Source organism: Clavispora lusitaniae (assembly GCF_014636115.1).
Source record: "Clavispora lusitaniae strain FDAARGOS_655 chromosome Unknown tig00000185_pilon, whole genome shotgun sequence".
In the NCBI taxonomy this organism is placed as follows: Eukaryota; Fungi; Ascomycota; class Pichiomycetes; order Serinales; family Metschnikowiaceae; genus Clavispora; species Clavispora lusitaniae.
The window spans coordinates 267,123-288,351 of record NW_027093979.1 but is presented as its reverse complement, the minus strand read 5'-3'; the positions used below and the strand labels follow the sequence as shown (position 1 = coordinate 288,351).

Sequence of the window (21,229 nt, the reverse complement as noted above, 5' to 3'; positions counted from 1 at the left end):
CAAGAGCATGCGCTTGTAAAGTTCAACAGTTTAGTTCAGAAAGTACGTAAAGTCTTTCTCTTGAAGGTTTATTCTTCATGGTTTGAATATAGCTTCTAGATCAACAACTCGAGGGCAGAAAATAGAAAAACCAGTAGATTCATGAGAGCATCAGTGCATGCAAACACCACTGGAAAGAGAGAGCACCTGATAACCCTAGACTTGAAAATCCTTGAAAGGTCTTCTAGAGAGCTTTCCCGTCTTGGTAATATCTGAATGTCTTTAAAGACATCAAAGATCAATTGATTTCATCAAGTTTCAAATGAACACCTGCAAAGGAAACCAATGCAAGAAAACTACTGATGAAATCATCTATCTTACTCTCGAATGACCTTCGAAGGCTTCAATAAGATCAAAGCTATCAGAGAGTTCAACTCGAAAAGTTTGTAGCAAAACCTATCGAGGACTGAATAATCTGTAGACCTGGCCAGTCTATGGCAGACCATCTACAACACCTTTGAAGCAGGCAGAGCAGGAAAGGTGGCAATGGCGTTCATGGTTTGACAAATCTTTACATCACCAAAATACAACCCAGATTTTCACTTCAGACATACCGATGCACAGTCGAAGAAACTGAAGCTATCCGGCACTAATACATTCCATATTGTTTAATGTTAACCAAATCTTACCTCAAGATTCACATCTCAGACGCACCTCCGATGCATTGTTCGCGGGCTCCAAACCATACGGCCCGACTTGCCGAACCACGATTTCTGACAAGAAAAAAGGGCCTCTGACCTCTGAACATCAAAGGCCGGTACAGCCAGGAACAGCAGCAGACGGAAAAACGACTGAATCGCTGCCACAGTCGGCCCGAGTCGCCAGAGTCGCCAGAGTCGCCAGACCCGGCCATGCAGGTCCACAGCCGTTACTGTCAAGCGTGCATAGTGCATGTTTTCAAATGCCGAAGAGAAAAGATCACCGCCAACTTCATGGCCCACAACATGGCCGACGCGGCGAAAACGGAGCCGCCGTATACTATCTTCACGCACGGCCGCCGCTTGCTCTTGCTTGTTCTTTTGTCCTTGGTCGGTTTCTGGAGCGCCATCTCCAACTCCATCTACTACCCTGCGCTCCCAGTGATTTCGCAAGAGTTCCACGAGACACTGGAGATGGTCAATCTCTCCTTGGTGGCGTACCTTCTCTGCCAGGGCATTGCGCCCACGTTCACGTCGAACTTTGCCGATTCTTTCGGCCGCCGCCCGACCATCGTCGCCTGTTTTCTCGTGTACATTGGCGCCTGCGTCGGCCTCTCGCAGGCGCGGGCGTACTGGGTGTTCCTTTTGCTCCGGTGCGTCCAGGCGGGCGGCATAGCGCCGGTGATCGCCATCAACGCCGGCATTTCGGGCGACGTGTGCACGCCCGCCGACAGAGGCGGTTTTGTGGGCATCGTCACCGGAACCCTTTTGGTCGGACAAGCGTTCGGGTCGCTTTTGGGCTCGGCCATCCTCAGCCGCTGGTCGTGGCCCGCCATCTTCGCCTTTCTCGCCATCGGCCTGGGCGCCACGCTCGTGCTTCTTCTCTTTCTGCTCACAGAAACGTGCCGCGCCATCGTGGGCAACGGGTCCGTGTGGCCGGGCCTTGTGCACCGGGCGCCCGTGCTCTACCTCCCCTCCTTCCGCCGCCACATGAACCACGCCACACATACAAAGACGGCGCACCGCCCGGTCGAGCTCGCGGCGCCGTTTCTTGTGTTCTCGTCCTTCCGGCTGTCGGCGGCGCTTGTGACCGCGGGCGTGCAGTTTTCCGCCTGGACCATGTCGCTCACGACGCTTCTGACGGAGCTCGAGACCCGCTTCGGCTACTCCAAGCTCCACACGGGGCTCATGTATCTTCCGCAAGGCTTGTGCTGCTTGGTGGCGTCGTTCGGCACGGGCCAGGCGCTCAATGTCTACTACAAGTTCCGCAAGCTGCGGGCGGGCGACGGCGGCTTTGACCGGGTCCGTGCCCGGCTCGACTGCTCGGTGTTGCCGCTTGTGTTCTCTGTGGTGGGGCTTTTGCTTTTCGGCTGGGCGTTGCAGAGCGCCCGCAACGTGGCGTCTGCGGTGGTCGGAACGTGTTTCTTGTCGCTCGGCAGCGCCTGTATCATCGCCATTGTCACCACGATGATGGTGGACTTGCGCCCGGAAAACGGGTCTGCGGCCACCAGCGCGGTCAACTTGGTCCGGTGTTCCATGGCCGCTGTTGGCGTGGCGGTTTTGGACTACATGGTGCGGCGCATGGGCGTCGGAGGATGCTACTCTTTTATGGCGGGGCTCTGTGTGGCTTCGGCGATGCTTTTGGTGTTTGCGGTTTACCGGCACAACCGGGAGGAACGAGTCAAAGATAGATTGGATAATGAGGGAAGTATGGCGATGGAATAGGGGTATGGGAATGTATTAATAGTTTCGGCAGACTTCGTAGAGATAATGGACGGGATAGGCATAGCGAATATTATCTGAACTACACAGAAGGGAATAAAAACATCAGAGGGAAATATACTATCAGAAGGGAAATATACTATCAGAAGGGAACTATACTATCAGAAGGGAAATATACTATCAGAAGTGAACTATACTACCAGAAGTGGAATATATATATCAGAAGTGACATATAAGAACATCAGGAGGGAAACATTAGGTACTATCAGAAGTGAACTATATACTCTCACAAGTAAAATATAAGAACATCAGAAGTGAACTATATATTACCAAAAGTGAAATATAAAATACTGTCCGAAGTGAAATGTATACTATCAGAAGTGAAAGATAAGAACATCAAAAATGAACTATACTACCAAAAGTGAAATTTATACTACCAGAAGTTGCCCCATAAAACCAAGTCTAAGAGGTCTCGCAGAAAACATGACAAGATCTATAATCATGAGTTTGGACTGGCTGACGTTCTTGATTATAATACCTTTGACGTTTGGTTACGCCCAATTATCCGTATTTGTTGCTCTTCGGTTGAATTCATCCCATTTGATTGTATTCTCTTTAGAGATCGACAATTTCATTATTGCATGTCACCTGGAGTAGACATAAAAATAGTCATCGTAATTGCATGAATGAAATTCATGTAGAAATTTGTAATAGATTAGCCCTATATTACCTATGTATTTTTCCATATCACATACTGTTTAGTTATTACAAGCAGCTACATACATGCATAATAGCCATTACACGGCTAATTTACTATGTTTAAGAGTCTTCCAGACTTAATTGTATGTGCGGAAATTACTATCAAGATTTGGGATTGTCACCATTGAAACTTTTGTTCTCCCTTTGTCTATATACGTGGACCAATCTACTCAGCAAATGAAATCACGCATAAGAGAGATGTTTCGATTATGCAAAGAAGTTCAACAATTATTCAAGGTACGAGGAATCTAAAGGATCGAATAGGCTTTGGAATAAGGCTCATATGCAAGAGAAGATAACCTAAAAATAACCCAAAACAAGATACGGTGTAATATGTATTTGGCCGCTTGAAAACATTGTTCTGAGTTCCTCAGAAACGCATTCAAAAATGGCAAAATGGCATCTTGAAGGCCAATACCAACGGAATATAGGCACACATTGCCAAGTAGTTGTCATTTTTAGCACTTTCCAAAGACAGTATTCTTCGAATCACTTAAGGCTGATAATTCGATATTTATGAAAGTGAGACTAATAATGGTTTGGCAATCGAAAATACAGACTCTCGTCTTAACACTGGAATGTAGATCGCTTTAATAATGCTAGATTAAAAATTGACAGGCTGACTCACCAGTTTAAACTAAACCAATATTGTTGCATCTCTATGTAAGGCTTTCATATCGCTTATCTTACTAGTAGTGACAAAGGGAAGTAATTATCACGTTTCACAGATTACTTTTTCTAGTTAGTTTGAAGATTAACATGTACAGTTCGTTTTCATGCTTTTCCCCATACTTGATACCTAATCCTTCATCACATGTGCTCATATTTTTTAGAGCCAGAATCAAATACAAAGCACCAACTCGTAAATGTGCTAATAGACCATTGCAAGCAATGAACCATCATAACGACAATTGCCGCAATCTGTTGGCAATATTCGAACCAGCGTCAATGGCAGAACAAGAAGCATGCGAAGACAGTACAAAACGGGCCGAATTTGTCTTTATATCTGTTCCATCCCTGTACTTTATCTGCCACCGTCTTACCCCGGTGTTTATTCTAGTTGGCCACCTTTTCGCCCTCTTCCGGCTCATCAATAAACGCAGGCAATTTTTCCGCCGGCTCGTCCGCAAGATAGCTGGGCACGCCCAACCCCGACTCGTTCATTTCCAGCTCAAAGTCCATTTCCTCGCCCAAAGCATCCAACTCGGCGTCCAACTCCAGCTCCGAAATGTCATCTGGCGCATCGTACGACATCAGAAGGGACTCTTGGAGCTCGTTCAGTTTATCGATCAAGTCAAGCATCTCGTCCTGGAGCTGCTCCATCTTGTCGATGTCGATTTTCCCATACTGCGCCTTCAACGCCTTGTTGCTTGTCTTCATGGCGTCCATGGTGATCATGGTATTCTTCAAATTGTCCGTAGTCATTGATGCCTGGGTCATATTCCACAGCTGGTTTTCAAGCTGGTCCTTTTGCGCCTCGATCTGCTTCCGCTGCCTCAATAGCTTCAACGCTTTCTGCTTGAGCGCCGATTTGCCCGGGCCATCTCGCATTCTGCTGATTTTCTGTTGATATGTCGAAAGCTCCGAGTTGATTTTGGAAAGCTTCACGTCAAGCGACCCGACACGCTCGTCTATGCTCAGAATTGCGTCATTGAGCGTAGGTTTGGGCACGTTGCTTTTTGTTCCGAAAAGCCGGTTCATGATTGTTGGTGGAGTTAGTTTGGAGGCGGTTGGCGATAAGGGCACCCGCACCCGTACACCACGATAATCGCTTTAGTAGAAATGTCTGGTCAGACAAACATTTTAGGACAGGCTGGGTATGTTTTACGAATACTATTTCTGGGGCAAAGCATATTTTCTATTGCTGGAATCGAATATCAAAAAGTTAAAAAAGCCAAATAACCGGCGAAAGAGATGGAGTATGAATATGTGAGGTAAAGTGGAAGTATTTATTCTACAGTCTGTTGGCATTGATGACATTGATCTGTTATTTGGTTTTTCGGAGTTCACTTTGTGAGTTTCTGGCAAGATGCATCTTCTGAACTTTTACTTCTATTTATTTTGCTTGTATTTTTCTATTCTGGTACCAGCATCCTTTGGTATCGTTTGTATTTCTGTATTTGTTTCTTTCATTTTCTACTATTTTTTATATTTTTCTGCTTCTTTATGTATTTTTGCACTGTTTCTACAACTGTAACTCGGCCGAGCTTGAATTTTTTCTGGTTTGTTGATATCGCTTAATAGATCATTTTGGTGGATCAGTGCAGGACTTCGCCAAATGGCATTTTTCAGATTGGTTAATTTATGTGTGGTCTTTGTGGTTCACAACTCGTTTGTACATGTAATTTTGCTGATCCACCAGAGGTCAAGCCGTGGGAATGGGTGCGAGCTTAACTATGTGGTGTACGGGTGTATGAATCTGGGTGTTCGGGTTTTTAGCACCCGAATGTACGGATGTCTAGATGGTGTACGGGTGTTTGTTGGATGTACGGGTGTTTAAAGAGGTACTGGTGTGGCAATTTGGGATGCACGGGTGTAGATCCTTTTTGTGTCAACCACCAATCCCATTCTTTTGGGTACAAAAAGAACTTGCCGTTTGCAACTACTTGTACTTTCTAAAGTGTAATCTAAGCGGTTCCTCTGCTTGATGGGGACCAAAATTTGGCAAAAAAAAACTATGGGCTCGATCGACTTTTTCACCCTTTTATATGTCGACAGAAAATCAAAAAAGTCAAGTTTTGTTTACACTGATACGCTCATATTATTATCCCAAGAATCTTCCCTTTCAGAAAGTGCTTCACTAGCTCAGTTGGCAGAGCGTCAGTCTCATAAGTACGCTTGTGACATCTGAAGGTCGACAGTTCGAACCTGCCGTGGAGCACATTTTTTTCTTATGCCTGAGGTAGCAGAAGTACGTTTTGCCCCCAATTTTTTCCCTTTTTTTTATCGTTTCTAACGCCAGGTTGCACATGTATGTGCTCTACTCAAACGAAATATTGTCGGCAAGACCGTAAAACGGGCTCATCTCCGTTTGGATACGCTTTTGTTCCCTGCGCTCAAAAGTGCGTCGGACCCCGAATCAGTATTGACAGATTTCCAAAAACGGCTTGAAGGATCCAAAGTGGAAGCTGTGAGGCGCCATGGGAAGTATTTCTGGCTCTGGCTAGAGAAAGAGAAAGAAAAGTTGGCCGTGTTAATGCACTTTGGCATGACTGGCATGATCCACCTTCGAGATGTGAAATCGCATTTGGTGTTCATGGAGAACGGCGGAGACAAGAAAATCAAGCTGGAAAAGGAGAATGACGATGAAACGCCCGAATTGGAGCTGGAGCCGGAGCCGCAAGAGTGGCCTCCGCGGTTTTCGAAGTTTGAGCTCGAGTTGGAGAATGGGCAGAAAACAGAACTTGCGTTTGTTGATCCTCGGCGGTTGGCTCGGGTCCGGCTTTTGTGGGGGCCCGAGTGTTCGTCAGACGAGCTCCTAATGCAGCAGGAGCCGTTGAAGCGGCAGGGACCAGACTACTCGAAAGGAGGAGAAAGAGAAGTGAAGAAAGAAGAGGAAGTGAAGGAAGAGGAGGGAGAAGTGAAGAGAGAAGTGAAGAAAGAGGAGGGAGAAGTGAAGGAAGAGGTGAACAAAATCAAAGAAGAGGCAGAGGGGGAAGAAGGTCTAGCCAAGGCTGAACAGGATGTGATTTCGCTCTTTTCTCCCTCTCATGAGCCTTCTGTGTCCGATTTCCCTCGACCCGCCGTTTTCCATCCAGACCCAGATCCTGACCCTCATGGACGGGCTCGGTTGGCGTTTCCCGACTTTGCCAAGTTGGTTTTGTCGCGCCGCAAACCCATCAAGGCTCTTCTTCTCGACCAGGCGTTTTTTGCCGGCGTGGGAAACTGGGTCAGCGACGAGATTCTTTACCATGCCCAGATCCATCCAAGCGAGAATTTGGCCGAGCACATTTCCGACCCCGAAGATCCCCGTCTTGCACGGCTCTACTACAGCTTGATCTACGTGATGGAGGTGAGTGTGGCGGTGGAGGGAAATGTGCGAGAATTTCCCGAAAACTGGCTCATGCTCCATCGGTGGGGAAAACGGAGAAAGGAAAAGGCAAAAACAAAAATGGGCTATTCTGTTGCGTTTGAAACTGTCGGGGGAAGAACGAGCTGTTTTGTCCCGGAGTTGCAGAAGCGTATGGGACCTGGTGTCAAGAGACGGAAAACGTCCAAGGAAAAGCAAAGCGGTGATGAATAGTCTCTATATGGCGTTCAGAATTACTGTTCTATTGCTATGTGTACGCAATACTAGATTGGCTTTGTGGATACTAAGCCCACTTGCAACTCTTTCACATTCCTGAAATTTGAATGAATTGGTTACACGGAAAGCTTGCATGGAAAGCTTGCATTGAAGATTCGTACTCTAGAAATGATTGATTTGGAATCAGTTGGCAAGATCGGAGTTTAGCAATTCTCTCCGACTTTCGCATTGCTTAATGATCGGAAAATAGGCCAGTACTAGTAAACTGTGAAGATGGGGAGATATTCGTTGCTATTCGGACGATACAATTGAAATCTATATATTCAAGAACATCAGGCAAATCTACCCCGGTCAAAACACCTTCTAAAGCTATTAGTTGAGATTTAGTATTTGTTTTGTTATATTTCTGCTTGTACCAAATATATTAGATCCCCACCCGAACGTCAATCCCATCAGGTAAATACTGCCCTCGGAGATTAAAAGACATGGCTACAGAATACACTCCCCAAAATTCAGGATGATGTCAGACAGTTACTACAAAGCATTGTGGCTATACCAAGCGAAAGATTTCTCAATCCATATGAATCAGTGCTTATAAGAGCGAAAAATTTCTGTATCACGCTTTTCGTGCAAATTGTAGTGAGTTATTTTCACCGAAAGGTTACTACAACAATTGACGCAAAATACAAATTTGCTCTGCTAACGCTATTTTGATGGTTTAGGCTCGCATGACTGCCTGTTCATCCATTTATTTACCAGGCCATTGTGTAATTGAGACAAGAATATCAACCAAGACTAGTTACTTAAAGAAGCCATCTATGTGTCAGACCTAGCACGGCTGAAGCTCGCCGATATCGGGTTACCCGCCGGAAAAACTTTTGACATCTTCGGACAAAGCCGGGTGGACACGGAAAATTTCCTATGCGCATACCCCTCACCTGAACGAAACCCCGCTACAAACACCGCAACGTGGCTGGCATTTGAGAAATTTCACTGGCATACCCCTCCCACGGACAAACGAGGAAGAAAAATAAAACCAATTGAACACGTAGAAGAGGTATTGGTCCTGCACAAAGACCCTGGGCTAGCGTAAAAAGCAATTAACCGTTTGACAGGTGATGGATGCAATTGCGATGAGAGGTTGAGGAAAGAGCCGCGCGAGGCGCAAGGGAAGCATCCGGGTTCAACCGAAACACCCCCGGATCTCGATGCCTTCGGAAATCTGAACCCTCGGAACGCGCGCATCGCGCAAGTGCGCAAATGAAGGGAAGGCTACCCAAAGGAGACAGAACAAGGCGACGCAGGTGTAGATTGTCCATTGACTGGAAAAAAACAAAAATAACCCGAACAACGACATTGCATACATTGCATAACGCATTGCATGCGACACGTGAAACGGCCTTCCAAAGAGACTTCCAACGACCGGTATCCACATGTCTGTTGCGCGACATTCCGGTCCGGCCTGGCCCCCACGACATCCGGCCCTCCCCATATATATAGCCACCACTCCCGTTCTTTTCTCCGCCAGTATGTTGCTTGTCAGAAATCGGCCCCAGGCCAAGTTTGGCGTGCGTTTCACGTCGGGAAAATCCGTCCATACCCACACCATCAAAACACCTGTCGGCGTCAAGGCGGCCATTGCTTCGCTCAAACCGAAAACCACCCGTTTGTCGATCGAAGGCCCCATCGAATGTGACTTGACGGGCTTCCAGTTGCTCAACTCGCCCATTTTCAACAAGGGCTCGGCGTTCACGCAAGAAGAGCGCCGTGCGTTTGGCCTTCTGGGGCTTCTTCCTTGCAAAGTCAACACGTTGCAGGAACAGGTGGAAAGGGCGTACGCCCAGTTCCAGTACTTGAAGACGCCGCTCGCCAAGAACGATTTCCTCACGTCCATGCGGATCCAGAACAAGGTCTTGTACTACGAGTTGGTGCGCAACCACATCCGCGAGATGTTGCCCATCATCTATACTCCAACCGAGGGAGACGCCATTGCCGCCTACTCGCACCGGTTCCGCAAGCCCGAGGGCTGTTTCTTGGACATTACGGACCCGGACTCCATCGACGAGCGCTTGTCGGCCTATGGCGAGGACAAGGACATCGACTACATTGTGTTGAGTGACGGAGAGGGCATTTTGGGCATTGGAGACCAGGGCGTGGGCGGCATCCGTATTGCCATCGCCAAGTTGGGTCTCATGACGCTCTGTGCCGGTATCCACCCGGGCCGTGTTTTGCCTGTGGTGTTGGACGTCGGCACCAACAACGTCGACCTCCAGAACGACGACTTGTACATGGGCAACAAGTTTGAGCGTGTGCGCGGACAACAGTACTGGGACTTTGTGGACCGCTTCATCCAGACGGTCAAGAAGCGGTTCCCGCTGGCCGTGTTGCACTACGAGGACTTTGGCGTCACCACCGGCCGCACCATGTTGCACCGCTACAGATCGGAGTTGCCCTCGTTCAACGACGACATCCAGGGCACTGGTGCTGTTGTCATGGCGTCCATCACGGCCGCGCTCAAGTTCTCCAACCGTGACTTGCTCGACACGCGTGTTTTGATCTACGGCGCCGGTTCGGCCGGCTTGGGTGTGGCCGACCAGATCGTCAACCACATGGTGTCGCACGGCCTGACCGTGGAGGACGCCTGCAAGCAGATCACCATCATGGACCGCCGCGGTGTGGTTCTCCAGCTGTACAAGGACTCGAGCGAGGGCCAGTTGCGGTACGCGGACCCAGACTCGAAGTGGGACGGTGTCAACACCAAGAGCTTGGTGGACGTGGTGTCCAAGGTCAAGCCCACGGTGCTTGTGGGCTGTCTGACACAGGCGGGCGCTTTCACCGAGCAGGTGATCAAGGAGATGTACAAGCACAACCCACAGCCGATTGTTTTCCCTCTTTCGAACCCAACACGCTTGCACGAGGCGTTCCCGGTGGACATCATGCGGTGGACCGACAACCGTGCGTTGATCGCCACGGGCTCGCCCTTCCAGCCCGTCGACGGCTACTACATCTCGGAAAACAACAACTGTTTCACATTCCCCGGAATTGGTTTGGGCGCCGTTCTCTCGCGGTGCACCACCATCACCGACACGATGATCTCGGCGGCCGTGGACCAGTTGGCGCTGATGTCGCCCAAGATGGACAACCCCAAGAACGGCTTGCTTCCGCCCTTGGAGCAGATTGACGAGGTTTCGGCATACGTGGCCACTGCGGTCATTTTGCAGAGTTTGAAAGAAGGCACTGCTCGTGTTGAGAGCGAGGAAAAGCCCGACGGCGGCTTTGTGGAGGTGCCTCGTGACTTCAAGCAGTGCTTGAAGTGGGTCCAGTCGCAAATGTGGCGTCCTGTTTACCGTCCGTTGGTGAAGGTGAGCCACGAGCCGGAGATCCACACTTTCCAGTACTAGTACTACAATATATGGGGCTGCCTGGCCACGGGAAGTGGCAAGACAGCGGAGAAATTCCGGTTCTGCGACGACAGGCTGTCGCTAAATATTCTAATAGAAGATCGTATAGACAACGCTGTAGACGTGAAAATCTTCCGATGATATCAATCAACAGTTAGATGATCCATGGATGTTGTGGAATCCGATAAGCTAATGTACGATTGAATTATGAATGGATAATGATTAGGATTATGAATGGATAATGATTAGAATTATGAATGGATAATTATGTGGTCCATATAATATACATAATACGACAGTAGTCAAAACTAACTCATAACTAATTAATCGAGCAGTAGAACGTATAGAACCTAATAAAGAGTATTTACTATTAGCTGATCAACCAGTTAATAAAGTACCAAATACTCCTATACTACTTATAGTAAAAGTTAATATAAACCATAATTACGATCAGTTACTGTTATACCTGGACCAAAAAGTATAGCTGATCAACACAATAATGCTGATACTAATGTTCTATCTCCATTGGAATCAAGTATAACCGAGTTAAACAAGAATGTCAATGTAATCAGGTGGACATGAATGTTAGACGGGACAAAGTCTGAACCATGACTGTATCTTGTATCGATCCATTGCATTTCTGGCATGCATTTGCACCGGTTCTTTTTCCCTTTTTCGCTAGTCCTCTGTATACTTCTTAGCCCATATTAACTAATTCGAAAAGATTGAATTTTGTCATTAGAAGTATGAGAAATAAAATTCGTTGACATTTTACTCTAAGCAAAATTCAACTTGTTGAACCAGTCTTGGTGTCTTCTCTGGTCCTAAATCTACAAGCCATCCAAGAGGCTCTAACGAATACTAAAGATGTAGATCCATAGAGACAACAACGTCCAAAGTTCTCCTTCATTTGTTACTACAAAATCCTCAACTTGGTCTTCAATTACCACACTATCTTCATCTTCGAACTTGTATCACGATATTCACCTAAAGCAGAGTCATTTAAGCTCGTCTACGTTTTCGACAGCAAATTCACAAGAAACCCAAGTAACTTTCCACATGTGTCGTCTCTTGTTGCTATGTGAATCAATATCTAAGAAAAGGGCTCTGATATTCAGCCAACGAAAGAGCAAGCGTCCTACGTTCTCATAAAGTCTCGTTCAAAAACCGCACAAGACGTGAAATACCAAAGTACTTTTTGCTGTCGATTTCTTCCACCAGAATCGATTTGCCTTGTCTTAAGCGGCCACAGATCTGGCTTGCCACAACATCTTCGAAAAAGAGCATCGAGTCGTGGACTCCAAGAGGCTCCACAAAAACGCTGAGGTTGCATTTCCCCAGCTCGTTTCTTCGCTCGTACTCATAGTGGTTACGTTCCAAATATTTGTGCAGATCCCCATACTTGACCTTTTCGTACCAGGGAAGATCGAGAGCATACTTTGCAAACTCCAAGATATCGTCTCTGAAACTCTCGTCCTCGCCGAAAATCAAAAACACATCGTTGTCTGGGCTCGAGTAGTTGGGTATGTCCTTCCAGTCGCTTTCTTGTTTCGGAACTTTAGCCATAAGCCCGAATACCAACGAAAATGGATCCTGCTCTCCAAATATCGGAGGAATGTCGTCGCTGTTGGTGAAGCGGGTGTAGTGGATCATGTCGTAATGTTGGTTCTGCAACCACGACCTTCCTTCCACCAATTCTGTAGGAAGAGGAGTTATTTTGACCCACGGGCTGATCAAGAGAAGTTTCTTGGGGAAAATCTTTTCTGCTTGCAACGTTTTTAAGTACTGGGTATACGAGATGGAAAGATGGGCACCTGCAGAATCTCCCATAAGAATGATATTGGTGTGTCCCTCGGAAACAAGATTGGAGTAAGTCGAATGAAGCTGCATCAACTGCGTTGGAAAAGGTTTGCCTCGGCCCACAAGGGTGTAGTCCAAAAACAAAATAGATGTTTTGCTTTTCTTCTTTGGCTCAAGCAAGTGATAGACAGACATGAGAGATCTGACTTGAGTGACTTGGGTCTGGATAAAATATCCTCCTCCATGCGAATAAATAATGACTGGATCTGCCTTGGAAGTTGCGCTTTTGGCCATCCAAATCGAGTTTTTGTCGTACCGCAGACCGTATCCGGGAACATTCTTGACGAGATCCTTGCCAACAAAAGGAAGAATACGTCTAAGCAAGAAAGAATTGGAGTAAGGTGCAAGCAAGTAGGCATGCTTGATGTCTATAGTTAGCGAAGCTCTAAAAATCGTCAACTTGATGCAATTGAGCAAGCTTTTCGAGTATTTCCGGTAGTGGATTCCGCCAAAAATGTAGAAGCGGAGCACCACAATGAAAATGTCCAAGGGCATTTTGGCCAAAACCAAAAGTGACCGAAGAAACATTTGGTAGTGTCTGATGGTGTCGCAAGATGGGACAAGCATGTCGTGCAGTGTCGTTTTGAAAGACCACTGGCGCTTTATATATCCTTGCACCCCGCATTGTGACATTTTGCAACCGCGGTGGATTGATGCACGTGACAGTTTGCGACAGACATACGACATGTCAAATGTCGGTATTTGATAACGGTGAAAATGTTCAAGGTTCGAATTAATGACTTCTGTTTTGGTCGTTGAAAATGAGTATTGAATAGAAGAAAAATGCCACACGGCTTTTAAAATACGACTTTTATGCAAAAGACGGTAAATGGATGCAACGTCAAAAAGAATTAGAAAGTAGTGATACAATTACTTCCCGTCGGAACTTGAAAGGCTGATTATTAGCCTTCTTCGTTTTTGAAAAGAAAGAAAAGTTGTGAACTGCTGTATCTTGATCTGAATTTACGTATTTACTGGGCTTATTGATTTCGCCGAATAGATGTTCCGTGGAAACGAATAATTTTCAATTTTAAACTATATTCTCTAATGAACATAAACGGAATTTTTGAATCTGCTTTGCCAGCCCATCGTTTGAAATATCCGAGCAGAATAGCCACTCTAACAGATTTTCAGCATTAACTTAGATAATCGGAGGGCTAAGTACAAGACTGGGAAGAATGATTCCAACGGCCAACAGAATAAAAATGCAATCTCTTCCCTCCAACAATAATTATCAATTCAACATAGGCCAGCCAAGCTGGCATGGGCTGAACCTAATACACCAATGGACTATAATATCACACATTAGCCAATCAGTTCATAAACTACAAGGCAAGTCCATTTCATCTGACCTTAGGCTGATGTTTAAACATTTACAAATATAAATATGTTGTGGATAGTCTGACGATCTTCTGGTCGTCTGATATCACAACGTCTCGTTCAAGAAGTTTGCAAGACGAACAACACCAAAGTACCGCACAGGATCAACGTCGTCCGCCAGATTTGGCCGGCCGCTTCTAATATTGTCGGCAATCTGATCCGCCACTCCATCTTCAAAAAAAAGCATAGAGTCATGCACCCCAAGCGGCTCAACATAAGCGGTGAGACTGGCATTCCCGTCTTTATTGCGTCTTTTGAACTCGTAGTGCTGGCGAGAGAAAAGCTTGTGCAGATTGCCATATGTAACAGCCTCGTACCACGGAAGATCAAAGGCATATTTGGCCCACTCCAAAATGTCGTCTCTAAAGCTCTCGTGTTCGCCGAAAATCAAAAACGTGTGGTAGTCCTTGTTGGAGTAGTTGGGAATGTCGTCCCAGTCGCTTCTCTGTTTCGGAACTTTGGCCATAATGCCGTGAACCAACGAAAAAGGATCCACGTCCCCAAAGATCGTCGCAAGGTTTTCAATATGGGCGTAGCGAGAGTAGTGGATCAAGTCGTAGTCTTTGTTGTCGATCCAAGAGCGGCCCTTAACTAGTTCGTTGGGCTGAGGGGCCACATTGAGCCACGGACTGATCAAAATGAGATTTTTCGGATACTCCACTGGCCGGTTTAAGCTTTTCAAGTACTGGGTGTACGATACCGAAAGATGTCCACCGGCAGAATCGCCCATAAGCAGAATGTTGGAGTATCCGTCGTCCAAAAGTCTGCAGTACGTGGCATGAAGCTGCTCCAACTGTGTTGGAAAGGGATGGCCACCTCCCACAAGCTTGTAGTCCAAAAACAAAATGGATGTCTTGCTTTTAATTTCCGGCTCGAGCAAATGGAAGACAGCAAGAATGGACTTGAGCTGTGTGATGATTGTCTGGATGAAATAGCCTCCGCCGTGGGCATAGATGATCACCGGATCTTTCTTAGTGCTTTGGCTCTGTTTGACCAACCACAATGAATTCTCGTCGTACTGGTACCCCAAGCCTGGAAGATCTTTCACAAGAGTGGAGCAAAACATCGGAAGCATCCACCGGATCAAAAAGCCGTTGGTGTAAGGTGCAAGTAGATATGAGTACTCCATGTCAATTGCCAAAGAAGCTTTAAGCACTCTCATCTTGATGCAATTGAGCAAGCTGGACTCATATTTTCTGTAGTTGAGGCCACCGAAAATGTAGTAGCGAAGTGTCACAACGAGAATGTCCCACGGAATACTGAGAACAATGAAAAGAGAGTGAAGGAACTTGTTTTGAAACATGAGATTACAAGGACGGCAAGAAAGACGGCAAGAAAGACGACACTTATATAGTTGGGAGCATGCACATGCCGTTGATTTGATGCAGGGAGACATTGCAGACATGTCTGATGTGACGTATGCATCATCGTGAGTTCGTTAGCCGTTGTGCATTCAAAAGAATGATCTCTCCATCACATTTCTTAATATACGTGATATCTAAGATTCCTAATGTACATTAATGTCGATCTACAAGAGTTCACTTCTACCATCTACTCAATTACTACGTTCTTGACTTTTAGTACCAATGTAGTTCCGTTGGCACAAGTCTTGGCATCGCTAGTTTTTGCCAGCTTAACCAATTTAATAAAACCACCACATAATGCCAATCGGATGTTTGGAGCCAAGCATGCCGGAAAGATCCGATCGGAGATTCCCCAACGTTTCCGCAGGCTTAATCTCAAAACAAGGCATGACTGAACACCATGAGAATTGTGCTACCATGTCAATTCTATGTCAGTGGCTAATTCATTCAAATATCAGACATGTCAAATTGTCAGTACAAAACTTCCTTTTCTTACGCTTCGGGATTCATTTTTCCCGAGTTACATGCACGAAAGTAAGGGGAAATAACCTAGCTTCGCTTGTGGTTGCCAGTCGCCGAGAAGTCTTGAAAGTAAGGAATAGTACTACAAGAACATGAATCGTGCTACCTAGAATACCATAATCCATCAAAGGCACCCGTTGAACCTTTTTTGAAGAAAAAAAAGGTAATTTTGACAAAGTATTAGAGAGACTTTGAAATTAATGTCTAAAGATAACGGTCGAGGCTATCGTGCGTTTAAGCAGAAATGAAATGGCGCGACACGCATGGATCTCGCATGCGGCATGGAGGCGGTGCATGTAGGACATGCATACAAAAGCACCTTCTAGCTGCCATAGGAAGCCGCAGAAAACAAAAGTGGCAGACACAATATCACATTTCCGAGCTGTTTATTGTTTTAGGACATAAACCAATTCCATGTTGGTTCATTCTCTGTAATTTTTCTGACGTTTTACGAGTTTTGACTCCGAATAAAATTGTGGTTCTTGGTAACTATACTAGTGTAATTGTGCTGGCAGTCTACTTTACAATATAGTCACTTAGTGGCAACTGAAGCAATCTAAGGAAGTGTTTCTATTCTGTAACAATGTCGGGTTTACTGGAGGTCTAAAGAATTCGGGACTTCTGAAGCGCCACTAATACAAGAAAGTATAAAAGGCACTATCAGTTGAAAAAATTTTATCTTCTCACTGTCAGAATATCGCATTTTCAGCTCGGCGAAAATTTATAAGTATAATAATAGACAGTATGGTGAAATAAGGACTACTTAAAGATTAATCTTGGGGTAAGATGTATGGATGTTCACTAGTGTATAGTAGTAGTCAATTCTGGTGTTTGGGTGTTTGTAGTTGCAAGCTGCTCATACAAGAAGTTCGTGTGAAGTATTTCCATACTGAAACCTCTCTTATTTCAAATCACCCACAAAAGGGTTTGAGGGAATCATACGAAATGAGATCAAACATAAACGTTTCTCTGTCCATCTTGAAACAACTTTCATACAAGTTGATGCGTCTATATGCTACATAAAGTACAGAAAAGTATCAAAATATGCGACTACTACTTTTGTGTACTTGCACAATTCATCATATATCATTTTGAACGAGTGTGACGTTAAGAGAAAATCGAAACATGACCTTAACGGATCTAGAAGAAGAAACCATCAATGAGCTTGCTGCGTCTTTTGAGAAAATCCAAGTGACTACTCTGTTTGAGCCTGGGGTTTACAAAGACGACAATGATATCGTTTTCCAAAACACAAATTCTCAATTGAAAACCCATTCCTTGACTCTAGACAAAGGAGCAGCTCGGGAACTCAGCCCTTTTGTCCTCGAGTCGATGTCGCTTTTCCCCGAGTGGTACTACTACTTTAAACGGAACTTCATGAAACTATCCACCTTAGCCAATCTTTATTGTGTACTTGATTTTGGCGAGTTTAAAAGTCGATCAGGACTTGCCAGCCTTCTGAATTCCTACTTCAATTTGTACCAAGGTGCATTCTCGGCAATAGTTCACTTTCATATCGACAAGTTTTTAAGTGAGGAAGAGAAAAAGATGGAGCTCTCACGGTATGCGATTGAAAACGAAATGTGGGACAAGCTCCGAGGTCTTCCAGATGACTTGAGGTTGCAATACCGTCGGGAATATCTTTGCTTCCTCATGGCCAGAGGTGATTGCATTCCTCTATGTCACCATCTTATTGCCTATGGCTACACCACTCAAAAGTTATGGGATTACATCTTTGGTTACCTCGAACTTCTTCTTGAAAAGAGCGAGATGCGACAGGTACTTAAATTGCAGCTGGAATACATTTCCACTGATCCTCTCGCAAAGGCACCGGAGCTCTTTCTGTTTTTGAAAGAAAAGGGATACATCATGGAAGTCCCTGGAAAATCCTCTCTTAAAAGACCACCACCACGTGGATCTTTCGTCCTAACCAGAGGACCCATAGGCTTAGAGCCTTTGAAAAGTGATTTTGTCACTGTACACAGAAACCGGGCAAAAATGGGGCCTCCGGAAGGATATACTGATCGTGGTCCAACTCCTTCTCTTGGAATGGATTCTTTACGTCTTATGCTTGCATATGCTGCCAGTAATAAGATGCTTTTGCGCCAGTTACAAATCGACGCTGCTTATTTAAGTGGAGATGGAATGGAGGGCACTATTGATTCGAAGAAACGACTCATTTTCCGCCTCGATAAGACTTTTTATGGCACGAAGATGGCATTTTACATTTGGTACGACACAATCTCATCCGGTCTAAAGCTCCATGGTTTTGAGCAGAAATATCGTGACCAATGTCTCTTCTCCCGAGGAGAAGGGTCGAATATGGTGATTGTTGGTTTGCACTTTCAAAACTTGATTGTTATTGTGAAAGACATGGCCTCATTTGAAAGTCTCATGCTCTCTCTCTTTAACAGTTTCGAGGTTAAGGATTTGGGAAGGCCGTCCACGTTACTCCGTATGAACTTGGAGTTTGAAAACGACCAGATCAAGATAACCATGAAAGACCGCATCCAGCAGCTAGCAAAAGAAGTGATTCGGCCAGAGGAAGAACCTTACAAAAGTTTATTCGAACCAGAGAAGAAGGAAAACGTCGAAAAATTGTGTCCTACAACGCCATATGTTTCTCTAGTACGCAAGTTGCACCATATTTCGAAAATGGTTCGTTTTGATGTGTCATTTATTATAGCCGCATTGTGGAGACATGTGTCTTTTCCTAAATTCAAGCATCTTCATGCGGCGTTCCAGGTGGTGCAATACCTCGAGAAAACAGCAGAGTTCGGTCTCGTGTATGGCCCGGACCGGCTGTCTAACCTCTATGCTTATAGCAACTCTCGTGTCGCAAGCACGAACTCGGATAACCGCTACTTGACTTCCTCTATTTTGCAATATGGCGGTTCTCCGATTAGCTGGAAGACCAATCTCCAGAGCTCGCGGACATTTACCGACACAGAAGCAGAAATTATGGCCTTATCTCTCGTATACGAAGAGGTAGAAGGGATTGCTGAAGCCATTCAAAAATGGCCAATCGATGTTGCGTACCATATTTTCACGAGTAACGCAGAAGCGAATGGCGCAGTTAAAAGCAGTACAGCCTTTGAAGGACGGAAACGTTTTGCAGAGAAGGTGGATTACATTCGCAAAGTGGCCAGTCTGCCAGACTTCAGTCAGGAGCTCATTGATGATACGGATAATTTGGCTCGAGTTCTTACCCAGACACTTGAGGAGGACGAGTTTACTCGACTCTGCGAAAAGATTACTGGCAAAGAACCCATGGAATGGTATGGTTCCGTCGACGTGAGTTTTCATGAATGTAAATTGGAACCGAAGTCGGAAGTGGATTCCACACCTAAAGCAACACCAGAGGCCAAAGAGTTTGATGCAGCGGATGAGATCCTAGTGCCAGAATTCAAGCTTCCAGGCTCCTTCCCAGACTGGGATGTAGAGTCGTATCCAGACACACCAATGGCCACTGATGATTCTGACGCCAATCTTTTGGAGTGAGTCCTATGACCAGACCGTTCTAGATTGCAGGGATAAAACCTTGGGTAATTTTCATGGTTCCGGTTGTTGTGATGTCTTTTTTTTTTTTTGCTGTTATCATTTCTATTATGTTTGTGGTTTATGAGTTTTCATTGGGGCTCAAGAATATGACAAAGATTTAGTACATAGCGAAGCGGTGATGACTGTAATGTTGATGATTGAATACTCTAACATGTTTACGAAACTCTAATAGGCGTTCTCTAATCCAGGTGATGACTTCAAACATAAGCTACTTTAGCCGTGAAGGTGTCTTTGCATACTCGCTCGTATATCTCGTATGTTTCCTTCCCATGCATACTTAGACGCTCCACACAAAATACGCTCTCGTAAAACAGGCTCCACATAACTAAATTCTGCAAAGTAATGCATAGGTCAAAAAACGACTTTCGACTTGCATTTAATGAAAGAGAATAAGTCCAAGAAATTTGGTCATGAGACTTCGCAGTTTTGGCCAATTCGGCGCATATCAAGCATTGAGCCTCATAGCTTGTAGTGCTTTATTATTAGTTTCATCTTAAACTCTAATCTCTTACTTCTTTACGTTTATCCTTCCTTATCTTGCTTTATCTTGCTTTACTTTTCTTCACTCTTCTTTCTTTCTTTCTTCCATCCTTCTCTCACCTTTTCTCTCGGCCTAATGGCTGCGTGCATAGAGCCGCGGCGTCGACATATAAAGTGGAAAAATCTCAACCAATAATTCCCCACAAAACCACCCAAAAGTTCACGTACAAAATGTCGGTCGAAGACTTGAAGTCAGTCGTTGAAAAGTTGCAGGACAGAATCCAGACCCTCGAGAAGAAGGCCGGGCTCGTTCCAAACGTGCCAAAGTCCATCAGAATGGTGTTGATTGGTCCTCCAGGCGCCGGAAAGGGCACCCAGGCGCCAAACTTGAAGGAAAAATTCTGCGCCTGCCACTTGGCCACAGGTGACATGTTGAGAGCTCAGGTTGCCGCCAAAACCGAATTGGGTGTTGAGGCCAAGAAGATCATGGACAAAGGTGGTTTGGTTTCGGACGAAATCATGGTCAACATGATCAAGAGCGAGTTGGAGAACAACAAGGAGTGCAAGAACGGCTTCATCTTGGACGGTTTCCCCAGAACCATCCCGCAGGCCGAGAAGTTGGACGGCATGTTGACCGAGAGAAAAACGCCGTTGCAAAGCGCCGTGGAGTTGAAGATCGACGACGAGTTGTTGGTGTCGAGAATCACCGGCAGATTGGTCCACCCAGCCAGTGGCAGATCCTACCACAAGTTGTTCAACCCTCCTAAGAAGGACATGACCGACGACATCACCGGCGAGCCTTTGGTTCAAAGATCTGACGACAACGAAGACGCCTTGAAGAAGAGATTGGTCACCTACCACAAGCAGACCGAGCCTATTGTCGAGTACTACAAGAAGGCTGGCATCTGGAGCGGAATCGACGCCTCGCAAAAGCCAGCCAAGGTCTGGGACGACATCTTGAAGTGCTTGGGCCAGAAATAGGTCCGCAGTTTGTAGAAACAAGATGCCTCTTTACTTACTGTAGATGACTGGTTGTTTGCTCCAGTGACTGATTGGCTATGTCTGTCAATTGCTATTTATGACCATTTGAGTTCTGTAAATTGGAAGACAAGTACTGTTAAATCTATTAACTCGAGATTCTGATACTTCTGCTGCCTCAAGTGTAGCCACCTCTTGCATTTTCCATACGACTACAATTATTTTTGTCTAAAGGACTGTTAACCTAAGTGTCAATTTTTCTGTAATTAGAGGGAATGA

The 21,229-nt window shown here is 45.6% G+C and overlaps 8 protein-coding genes and 1 non-coding gene across 9 annotated transcripts; 6 read left to right on the top strand and 3 right to left on the bottom strand. All coding sequences in view use genetic code 12, as the record gives it.

Moving 5' to 3' along the window:
• Positions 1–890: 890 nt before the first annotated feature.
• On the top strand, positions 891–2,402 carry FOB63_003801 (Major Facilitator Superfamily protein; the record flags this gene model as incomplete). Its single annotated transcript, XM_002614655.2, has 1 exon — positions 891–2,402. The coding sequence occupies one exon, from the start codon at positions 891–893 to the stop codon at positions 2,400–2,402; it is 1,512 nt and encodes a 503-aa protein (XP_002614701.2).
• Positions 2,403–4,214: 1,812 nt separating this feature from the next.
• On the bottom strand, positions 4,215–4,859 carry CTA1 (Cta1p; the record flags this gene model as incomplete). Its single annotated transcript, XM_002614657.2, has 1 exon — positions 4,215–4,859. One exon carries the CDS (start codon positions 4,857–4,859, stop codon positions 4,215–4,217), a length of 645 nt encoding a protein of 214 aa, XP_002614703.1.
• Positions 4,860–5,952: 1,093 nt separating this feature from the next.
• On the top strand, positions 5,953–6,039 carry FOB63_005629. The gene has a single exon. It is a non-coding gene; the product is annotated as a tRNA-Met (tRNA).
• Positions 6,040–6,354: 315 nt separating this feature from the next.
• FPG1 (Fpg1p) lies at positions 6,355–7,401 on the top strand (the record flags this gene model as incomplete). Its single annotated transcript, XM_002614658.2, has 1 exon — positions 6,355–7,401. One exon carries the CDS (start codon positions 6,355–6,357, stop codon positions 7,399–7,401), a length of 1,047 nt encoding a protein of 348 aa, XP_002614704.2.
• Positions 7,402–8,933: 1,532 nt separating this feature from the next.
• On the top strand, positions 8,934–10,805 carry MAE1 (malate dehydrogenase (oxaloacetate-decarboxylating); the record flags this gene model as incomplete). The annotated part of the gene is made up of 1 exon (XM_002614659.2): positions 8,934–10,805. One exon carries the CDS (start codon positions 8,934–8,936, stop codon positions 10,803–10,805), a length of 1,872 nt encoding a protein of 623 aa, XP_002614705.2.
• Positions 10,806–11,951: 1,146 nt separating this feature from the next.
• On the bottom strand, positions 11,952–13,352 carry FOB63_003797 (uncharacterized protein; the record flags this gene model as incomplete). The annotated part of the gene is made up of 1 exon (XM_002614660.2): positions 11,952–13,352. One exon carries the CDS (start codon positions 13,350–13,352, stop codon positions 11,952–11,954), a length of 1,401 nt encoding a protein of 466 aa, XP_002614706.2.
• A 739-nt stretch (positions 13,353–14,091) lies between these two features.
• On the bottom strand, positions 14,092–15,450 carry FOB63_003796 (uncharacterized protein; the record flags this gene model as incomplete). The annotated part of the gene is made up of 1 exon (XM_002614661.2): positions 14,092–15,450. The coding sequence occupies one exon, from the start codon at positions 15,448–15,450 to the stop codon at positions 14,092–14,094; it is 1,359 nt and encodes a 452-aa protein (XP_002614707.2).
• A 1,606-nt stretch (positions 15,451–17,056) lies between these two features.
• FOB63_003795 (Reverse transcriptase (RNA-dependent DNA polymerase) family protein) lies at positions 17,057–19,432 on the top strand (the record flags this gene model as incomplete). Its single annotated transcript, XM_002614662.2, has 1 exon — positions 17,057–19,432. One exon carries the CDS (start codon positions 17,057–17,059, stop codon positions 19,430–19,432), a length of 2,376 nt encoding a protein of 791 aa, XP_002614708.2.
• Positions 19,433–20,203: 771 nt separating this feature from the next.
• On the top strand, positions 20,204–20,953 carry ADK1 (adenylate kinase; the record flags this gene model as incomplete). Its single annotated transcript, XM_002614663.2, has 1 exon — positions 20,204–20,953. One exon carries the CDS (start codon positions 20,204–20,206, stop codon positions 20,951–20,953), a length of 750 nt encoding a protein of 249 aa, XP_002614709.2.
• Between the last annotated feature and the right edge of the window lie 276 nt (positions 20,954–21,229).